General features: G+C 45.4%; 1 protein-coding gene across 1 annotated transcript in view; it reads left to right on the forward strand.

Annotated features, from left to right (window-relative positions):
- The window catches only part of LOC117593950 (repetitive proline-rich cell wall protein 1-like), a 28,688-nt gene extending 20,229 nt beyond the window's left edge, over positions 1–8,459 (forward strand). Inside the window, exon 2 of the mRNA XM_034290726.1 lies at positions 7,737–8,459. Coding sequence (XP_034146617.1) covers positions 7,737–8,319 — 583 coding nt within the window. The 3' untranslated portion in view covers positions 8,320–8,459. The remainder of the gene's footprint in view (positions 1–7,736) is intronic.
- Positions 8,460–10,833: the final 2,374 nt, after the last annotated feature.

Genomic DNA, 10,833 nt, shown 5'->3' on the forward strand with positions numbered 1-10,833 from the left:
TTCTTTTGAAAAATTAAACAAAGAAAAACATACAGAAACATTTTCTTTATGCCAAAATTGCTATACATGATAATATGCCTATTCGAATGACTTCCAAACATTTCCTGAAGGTAAATTCAAAGGGTTAGAGTCAGACAGAAAGTGTCTACATTGTTTTAATTGTTAGCTGCTGGCAAATTGCTGCGACGAGACAGGGCCACAATCACAAAATTGGGAGGGGAGAAAAAAAGAATCCCCTGTTGGCACTTTTGGGGTTAATAATGGATGATGCACAGCGTCCCGGCTCATTAATCAGTCCAAACACAAGATCCATCTGCTGCGCAGGCAAGAGTCATCCACGACAAGGTGCTGCGAGGTGTTGGCACGCCCTGCGATGCCTACGGTGTCCCATTCCATCAGCGTTGTCACCCAGAAAGAGATGCTGGGCTGGGGAGACGTGAGAGATAGTCAGGCCTGAGGGACTGGGGCTTTCTTGATGCAATACATCGCCGTCACCACTTGGGGGCACTGCTCTGGGAGAAGAGTAGCACAAAAAAAAGCATGTTGTTTATTTTCGAGGGTGACACAACACAGACAGTTACATTTTTCCCCTCTATTATCTCTTGTTTGAGTTAAGCCTAAAAAAATATCTTTAAACTGCAGATAAATGCTGTACCTACCTAAACCGTCTTACTATCAGTAGCTTTTTCACGTGAAACGAGTTGATTTCGATAACCAAAATGTGTATGTTGTATCGAGTGCTGAAAAAATATCTAATTAATCCATTACACCTTGGTGCAAAACATTTGTAAAAACAATTGCATTTAATGAAAACTAACACATGTATGTTAATACATTTTTCAGCATCTCACGTAAAGACTGCCTGTTAGATGTATCCCTTCTCTGTCCCAGAGCTCCTATCCATTATGCCTTCATCTGGGTCTTTTATTGTGGAGTGATAATGTGTTGCCAGCAGACAATAATGGCATGACATTTTATAGCTCTGTAATAACATGTTATAACATGGGCAGCAAGCCAAAGACTATTGCTGGAAAGACATTGCACCAAATATCACGTTAACCCCAGTGCTATTATAATCATGGTCTAACTGACTTTCTTTTTCAAATTCCATTGGTAACCAGTTTATAATAGCAACAAGATTGCCCAGGGCTGTATAGTAAATGGCATGTGTACCACAATTCAGGGTGGTATCCAGGCACTCTGCATTGTCTTGTGCCTAAGGACAGCCCTGTGCCATGGTTTTTGAGCCAGAAACAACTTCACCGGGTGACTCATTGGTTCTGTAAGCGTTGCATGTGACTCAATTGAATGTGACTCAGTTGAATGTGACAAATGTGACTCGACTGAATGTGACTCAATTGAATGTGACGAATGTGACTTAATGGAATGTGACGGTAGTGAGTCAATCGAATGTGAAAAATGTGACTCAGTCGAATGTGACGAATGTGACTCAGTCGAATGTGACAAATGTGACTCAATTTGAATCTGGTGTGTGAGTGCTGTGTGAGTGCTGGGGTCCCCATGACCAGGACGGGGAAACACTGAGTCAGGGTTAAGAGTCGGTTTAGTTTTAGGGGCTTGCGCATATGGAACATGGACTACTGGTTTGAGGTTAGGTCTCCGGTACCCACGAGGGTAGAAGGAGAAAAAACAGGTGTGTGCGTGTGGAGTACTGCATGAGTGTTTTGTATAAGCATTTCCAGTAGTAGGGTCAAAGTTCACAGCACATGAATGACATCCATAAGGTTACATGGTATACCGCTCCAAATGGAAAGCTGCTTTAGCTAGCCGGTGGACAGTCATGACAGTCTCATGTTGTTTATCAATTAACATGGACAGCCATGTTCACCTTTGCTTCGCTCACCAGATGAATTCAGTGGTTACAAACGACTCTTATGTGTCTCCTCTCTTCAAAAAAATCTGGCATTCCATATTAATAATGCATTAGCTTCAAAACCACATTATAATCCTTCGTTTTTTTATATACATTTTTTTTTTTTACCTGTTAGTTACCTGTGGAAAGCAACAAAAAAAAAAAGCACTCTCTCCGAGGCCAATGTTTTATGCATGGGCAGTATTTGCATACGCCCACACAGCTCTAACATAGTGTAATCTATAAAGTTGTGAACTGAGTTTTTGATGTAGCTACCTGAAAGGTCTACCTGAGGGGGTGGAGATGGGGAGATGGGGGGCAGGATGAGACAGCAGCGTAGGTTGGCGGGTGGGTGCATTTGATGGTGGGCGGAGGTCACGGCATCCATCAGCCCCCAACCTGTCAAAAATATCCCCCTGCGAGCGGGATTGCAAAACTTGCCGCTTCGCTCAAAGTCCGCCCCCCCTGTCAACCAATCAAACACCATCGCCCCGAACAAAGCCCCCCCACCCCCCACCCTCCACGGGAATCCGACGGCCGTGTTGGCCGACGTAGCTAAAGTATGTTTTTCTCCCAAAGCTTTTTGAATGTCAAAAGGTGGGACTTTAAAATCGTTATTTTTTTTTTTCTGTTTAATTAGAGAATGCTTATCGTAGCCACATGCCTGGTGTATTGTAGCACGGCAGGGTGACAACACCCCAGTGTTGTAAAATTAATTATATCACTAATGTGGGCCTGGTGCATGGGAAATAGCTGAACTCTACCCAAATAGCTCATTAATCTCCAGACAGCCACTCCTGGGCTAGGTGAAGTGGTCCTGAATTTCAATACACACCCATTGCCGGCCATAACCTTTCTGTTTCAGCCGAGGGGAACTGTGGAGCACTCGAGAGGTAGACAGGAATATTATCAGGCTCTCTCTAGCTCACTTTGAGCCAGGCGGTTACACACACACCTACGCATAATTATGCGAGTGTACGCACACGCGCACAACGTGGCCATGTTGGAGTCACACACACACACGCGCACAAACGCGCGCATGCGCGTGCACTGTATCGCAAGTGGAGCAAGCGGATGTAAAGCACTCAATGTACTGTGAATAGAAGAAAAGAAAATTAAGGCAAAACTGACTGCAGTAGGATAAAGTACAGTCCCCAGTGCTGCTCTCTGGGCCCCAAAAGTGCTGATGTACCCTGGAAATACGTTAAGGATGGATATTTTTAGAACGCTCAAGGAATAAAAAATCGACCCACTATTATTTTAAAACAATGTCACCCCAAATACACAATTTCCCTGTAACATTCTGAAGTGGTCCTTATGTGGGAAGTAACCTCCAAAACTGGAAACTAGACAATAAAAGCATAATTCTTCAACCCCCCCCCCCCCCCAAGTGGCCTAGCACAGAATCAAAAGTATTGTGAGATCTCATTGCATTTTGCAGCCTCCTTAAATAGAACAGTGGAAAAAAAAGGACCTTGTTACCCGAGAGAACAAAAGTCACCCCATTCTCCTAAAAAACCCAAAGGGTCTGATTTTCAATCCAAAACGGGATCCAATGTTCTGTCATGGCTGTGGTGCAACTCATTAAACGGTCCTCTGGGGAGGTTCAGAGGGACGGAGGAGGACTTTAAACTGGAGTTGCTAGTCAAAGCAGGTCGCTTACGAATGCACAACGGCAGGTCCATTTCCTTCTGAAGACCACTGAGTGGATTTCCATATCGTGTGCTGTCATCTCCAAGTAATCAGATTGATTTCTGGTGCTGGACCTTCCTCACTTTGAAGCATTTTCTGTTGAACCTGTTGGTTCTATTCTGGTGAGAGTGCCTTTTCAGAATGTTCTGCTATATTTCCCGCTTTTTTGCCTGTTCATTTCACCATTTTTCATTTCACTGTTCTTCAGTTGACTTTGTTGCAGGAAAACAACATCCATCTTTAGAGTACGTGTGTGTGATTTAGAGATCATTAGGGGCGAGAAAATCCATCTACAGGAATGTCCTACAGTGTCCAGTGAAAGTTTATATCGGATTACCCAAATCCCTTAGTCTGGAAGCTATTTGGACTGGCTAAGGGGATGTGTCCTTTGGGGATGTGTCCATCAACCTTGCACGGCAGATCTATCAGTTAGGGGATGTGTCCATCAACCTTGCACGGCAGATCTATCAGTTAGGGGATGTGTACATCAACCTTACATGATGGATCTATCAGTTAGGGGATGTGTACATCAACCTTACATGATGGATCTATCAGTTAGGGGATGTGTACATCAACCTTACATGGTGGATCTATCAGTTAGGGGATGTGTACATCAACCTTACACTGGATTTATCAGTTAGGGGATGTGTACATCAACCTTACATGATGGATCTATCAGTTAGGGGATGTGTACATCAACCTTACACTGGATCTATCAGTTAGGGGATGTGTACATCAACCTTACACTGGATTTATCAGTTATAGTGAAATGTCTGATTTTCCCTTAGCCACCACCAGTGAAGCAGTTTCAGGTCATAATGTGCACCACTCTTCTCACCCAAAGCCTTCGAATGCCTTGTGATATTCTTAGGCGTTGTGGGTAATGACTCATAACGGTGAACAGTCAGATACCCTGGCCTCGCTCGGTCCACAACAACATCCTGACCGATTCGGTGCAGTTGATGAAACAGACAGATTTACCTCAGAACGCTCTGGCATTTGGGAAATAACACCTTAATAAAACGCACACTCGGGCTCCCCGCAATTTGTTAACGAACCTTAACCGTAACAAACAGCAGTATCTGTCGACTCATCAGCGTGTCATTTCCAGATGCTTCCTCTTATCTTAATCAATTCCGATTCCTTCATCAGACGGCTTCCTATCTGATGTCAGACACCAAACTGCAGCAGTCTCACGGTATCTGTCACAACTGTTGTTCATGGGAGTGATGGAGATGTTGGTATGTTTATGTGTGTGTGTGTGTCTGTGTGCGTGTCTGTGTGTCTGTGCGAGTGTTGGTGTGTGTGTCTGTGTGTGTGTCTGTGTGCGTGTCCGATCGATGGCTCAAGCATGCAGCTAGATGGCCAAATAAATCTCACCAACTGACAAAAAAACAACTGCCCCAGTGATGCATCAACACCAAAGGTCAGTGGGAAACGAGGTAGAACATGCGAAAACCAGAAAAATCCCTTTAATGTGAAAATAGTAATATTTGTATGCATGAAATATCCCTTTAACGCCCGGTCTTAAGAGTCCCAAAGAGGGAGGTTCTGCATGCTCCCCAAGTAACCTCCTCCTGTCCCGGACTCCTCATCCCGACAGCTACGATACATACATTTCCATCATTACCTAGTGGAGGAAATCACGCCTGCCGGTCGAGGGAGGTGTTGGAAACCCCTGAGTTATGTCTTTCAGGGCCCGATTGGAGAAGACCACTGTGAGGAATGTTCAGTGCTCCCGTTTCTTCCAAATTGCTTCCAAGGGTATACAAGCCAGCCGTGCAGGGGGGAGAACACCACTTAAAGAGTTCCGGGCCTCTTCCATTGCCTTTTCAGCAAATAATTTATTCTCAAAAAGTAAAATTTGTGAAGAGTTTTTCAATGTACACATTTAGGGTGCAGAACGTGGAGCAGTCTTTCCGTCTGGTGAACATAATTGATGGCCCTCATGAGTCCTCGTTACGTTCTTTGATCGTCCATCCTGATCTATACAGCGTTATTGTACCTGCACTGCATATTTTTCACTGTTGTTACACTGCATCTTAACACTTTGTTAAGACATTGTTTCCACACTGTTTTCACGCCATGTTTCTGCAATGTGTTATTACAATGCATTTCAACACTGTGCTATTACATAGGATCTTTACACTGTGTTTTTACAATACATCTCGACACTGTGGTATTACACTGCATCTTTACACTTTGTTGTTACAATACATCTCGACACTGTGCTATTAAACTGCATCTGTACACTGTATTGTTACAATACATCTCGAAACTGCTATTAAACTGCATCTTTACACTGTGTTGTTACAATACTTCTCGACACTGTGCTATAACACTGCATCTTTACACTGTTATTGCACTACATTGCTAACTCTATTAGACGGGTCATTCGTTATCTAATAATGAAGTAACTTTAATGTACATTCTCTCGTTCGGTACAAATTATAGTCTTCTTTGAAAATCCATCGATAACATTCGGCACGCCCAAAGTGGTGGCTTTCGGGGATGTCTTCGGGGTCAAACACTTCACAACCGCTGATGTTGTGTACGGCCACCGATAGAACCTGGCCTTTTGGTTCTTGGTGAGACGCTGCGAGCCCCACCGCTTCTCTCTGTTGTCCGTGTCTTATTGATTGTAGCTGTGAATGGTTGTTAACAATGTCTCCGTGTAGCATACGCATGTAGCCTATAATGGTGCTTTTAAAGAAGTGCAGCCCGGACCGCCATCAATCATTGTTTTTAGGCCACCAGCAGACAGCCGGTGAAAAATGCACTCATGGAACAGCATTGTTTGGCTCTCAGCCCGTGTGGAATATGGGGGATCGAAGTAGTTGCAAACCGTTAAAACTCCTCCTGGTGTCCCCCCTCCCCCCCAAGGGCTTAAGGTGCACGTGAGGATCAAACTTGTCGAACTTTTTTTGGACTTTTGATACCTCAACATTGACATATCAAACCGTGACAAACTAAAACATTAGCAACGGGTTAAGGAAAATCAGCATACATGTGGGGCATCGGTCTGTACATCTAAAGAGCCCTTCGGGTTTCACCTTAGTAGGTATACCATTAAATGAGAGTCGGACCCATTCAGTCCGCTATGACAAGAAAAACCAATTAGTCAAAAAGGTTTATGTTTAGGGTATAGCATACATTATATGTTTCGTTTTTCAGGGTCACTGACGGCTTTCCATCTTGTGTAGGAAACCACTGACCGCCGTGAATAGAGAGACGAGCGGACGGTCGGCGAAACGTTTGCACACGCCGTCGCGGTTTCTCTGTAAAGTCCTCAATGCGCTGGGCTCTTTGCAAACTCCCTGCTAGGTCTGCCGAACACTTCCAGATGTATTAGATGTAATGGCTTGCTGATTGATTGACAGTGGGCTTTATAGCACTGCCAGGCTGCCTCTGCACACAGAGGAAAGTGGGGATCAGCTCTAACCATATGAGTCACAGACAAGAAAGGAGTAGCAGGAAGAGGGGTTTGAGGAAGAGCGGAGCTGATTGGGATGACAGTTTGAAGAGGACATGTATTGGTTCGGAAGCATTGGCGGACAAATGGTCCCGTCAATACATCAAGCGTAAGAATCCAACAATTTGGTTTAGCGTGATGTGTTTTAAGATGGACGTTAGAAATGTGACTGCCGTTCTTTAGTTTCACAAGACACCTCGGTTGGCACCGAGGGAATAGATTCTCTGGGTTTTCGAGAGAGAAAACCTAAAAACAAGGTGAACGACGAGATCCGAAACAGACCCTTTTCTCACCGTAAGCATGCACGGCCTGAACCTGTTTCAACAGTGTTGGGCTTTCAGTCCCCAATGTCTCAGGAACTATTTTCACCTGTTCCTGGATGCTACTTTGCAGTGAGTGACATTGCTTTGGGAAGTGCGGAGGTAGTAGATCTCAAGCCCTCCTATTTATTTATTTTTTGTCCACGCTCACCAGAAGGCCATTAGTGCCTTATAGAAAAACAGCCCAGCGTTGGAACAAATGTTACTTCTAGCAGTACGTTTCACATCTAAACATACTAATGTGCATTGCTAAGTATGTGGGGGCAGTGGGTCACGAGGCAGAGGCGTTAGTGATTGGATGGAGGCATAAGAGACACACCCCTCTGCAGACGCTCTCATCCAGAACCTGCCCACCTGTTTATTGCATTGTTTTGTACAGGACCACCGGGGAAATCGAAACTGCCGTCCTGGCCGGTATCTATCACCCGAGGATCAACCACCCAAGGATCTACCTCCTGAGGATCTACCACCCACGGATCTACCACCCGAGGATCTACCACCCGAGGATCTATCACCCGAGGATCTATCACCCGAGGATCTACCACCCGAGGATCTACCTCCTGAGGATCTACCACCCGAGGATCTACCACCCGAGGGTCTACCACCCGAGGGTCTACCTCCTGAGGATCTACCACCCGAGGATCTACCTCCCGAGGATCTACCACCCGAGGATCTATCACCCGAGGATCTACCACCCGAGGATCTACCACCCGAGGATCTATCACCCGAGGATCTACCACCCGAGGATCTACCACCCGAGGATCTACCACCCAAGGATCTACCACCCCAGGATCTACCACCCGAGGATCTACCACCCGAGGATCTACCACCCGAGGATCTACCACCCGAGGATCTATCACCCGAGGATCTATCACCCGAGGGACACTGGCTCACATTCTATTATAATAATAGCCAGCACATATTATTTCTATATTGTGTATCTCTTTCCAAAGTTCTTCTAGGTGATCAAGTTTATCTGGGAGATTGGGGATTCTCAGACATTTTCTGGCAGACAGTGCGTGGAGTTCAGATCGCATGCCCGTCTAAAAACCAAAGCAAAGCAACTTGTAAAGTGTTGCTCTGGGTCAGAGGTCATGGCAAGCCTAATGCAAATGTCTGAGTGTCCATCTTTTCGACTGAAACACAATTTGTGGTTTCAAATGAATTTTTAAAAATAGAGCATATGATTCCCTCTCTCTCTCTCTCTCTCTCTCTCTCTCTCTCTCTGTGTGTGTGTGTGTGTGTGTGTGTGTATTCTCACTGCAGGCATCCAACAGGATACACTGTGTTTCCAGCACCGCTATGCTCAACCTTGCCCAAGGTTAATCTGTCACTCTCGCTGTGTATTTGCATTCATTGTTATCTGCACCGAACCACTCAGCTGAATGTCTATCTGCCCAATCCGGCACTCAAACTTAATCGTCTTTGTAATATAAATGAGCCTCCAACAAAGGAAGCCCCCCCCCCCCCCCCCCCCACACACACACACACACACCCCCACCGCTCCCCCACACCTCTTCTGATGACTTCACTCACGTCCTCAGCAAAGAAACACCCCTTTCCGAAGCGCCCTGCCGTGACCGACACCCCGAGACTTAAAAAACTTTTGCTTTCCGTCAACTGTTCCATTTGAACAATTCTTCTCTCTTGTACGTAATGCGTAATGCGTACGATGCGTAATGCGTACGATGCGTAATGCGTAATGCGTACGATGCGTAATGCGTACGATGCGTAATGCGTAATGCGTACGATGCGTAATGCGTACGATGCGTAATGCGTAATGCGTACGATGCGTAATGCGTACGATGCATAATGCGTAATGCGTAATGCGTACGATGCGTAATGCGTACGATGCGTAATGCGTAATGCGTACGATGCGTAATGCGTACGATGCGTAATGCGTACGATGCGTAATGCGTACGATGCGTAATGCGTAATGCGTACGATGCGTAATGCGTACGATGCGTAATGCGTAATGCGTACGATGCGTACGATGCGTAATGCGTACGATGCGTAATGCGTAATGCGTAATGCGTACGATGCGTAATGCGTACGATGCGTAATGCGTAATGCGTACGATGCGTAATGCGTACGATGCGTACGATGAATGCTGCCCTCTTCTCCCGGCTAGATCAACTTAGCAGGGAGGTAGAAGAGGCCGTGATGACGCCCCTTTCTAACGGACTCACAGTATAAGGTTCTTTCTAATCCTCCATCTGTGAGTAGTGTGTCTGCATTTCCAATAGTGGGACACCCACTAGGGAGAGGTGTTCATGTTATTAACATACAGACAGAGTCCATGTGCTGTTATAAACATACCGACAGTGTCCATGTGCTGTTATAAACATACCGACAGTGTTCATGTGCTGTTATAAACATAACAGTGTTCAGGTGCTGTTATAAACATAAGTGTTCGGGTGCTGTTATAAACATACATACACAGTGTTCGTGTGCTGTTATTAACATACAGACACAGTTTTTATGTGCTGTTATAAACAGACCGACAGTGTTCGAGTGCTGTTATCAACGTACAGACAGTGTTCATGTGCTCTTATAAACATAACAACAATGTTCAGGTGCAGTTATTAACATACAGACACAGTGTTCATGTGCTGTTATAAACATACAGACACAGTGTTCAAGTGCTGTGTAGTTCTTGCATTCATTGTTTTGTTTCAGAACCAGATATGGTTGACATGATATGCTATAACATAAATGACATGGTACATTATGGTGTGTGTCTTAATGTGATTGTCTGAGGTGTGTTACAAACAGAAATGAACATATTTGCGCTGTCTTGAGTCACTCAAATGAATATGAGCTGAAACGAGCCATCTACAATTAACCACGTGGCAGATTCTTGTCACTGTTGCTATGGCTATCTAACCGATGACCACCACGGCGACATGCATCCGTCAAAAACCGCTGATGAACACACGTAACTTTAGTCAGCCGACAAGTTGTCAGCCGACAAGTTGTCAGCCGACAAGTTGTCAGCCGACAAGTTGTCAGCCGACAAGTTGTCAGCCGACAAGTTGTCAGCCGACAAGTTGTCAGCCGACAAGTTGTCAGCCGACAAGTTGTCAGCCGACAAGTTGTCAGCCGACAAGTCCACAAGGAAATTAAATACGCCTTTGATGTAAATTGTGTGTAACACGTTTTCTGTTTCACGCTTTTCGGAGTGATCAATCGTAATGACGGCTGACTGATTCATGGGCGGCTTTATAACGCCGCCCGGCTGCTTCGGCACACCGGGCGCAGTCAGCCCTGACCACACGACTCACAGGCAAAGACGACTGACAAGGAGAGGAGTCTGGCAATGTGTCTATCTGCTGTTGTGCGGCGACACACACACACACACACAGACAATTGCAATCGCACTCGGTAACTCGCCGTACCAGCCTCGTCTCGTTTGCACACGGTAACCGGAATTATCATACAATGTAATAATCATGCCATGAGAGAAGAAAGAAAGA

The sequence above is a fragment of the Esox lucius genome, chromosome 24 (genome assembly GCF_011004845.1).
Source record: "Esox lucius isolate fEsoLuc1 chromosome 24, fEsoLuc1.pri, whole genome shotgun sequence".
Lineage (NCBI taxonomy): Eukaryota > Metazoa > Chordata > Actinopteri > Esociformes > Esocidae > Esox > Esox lucius.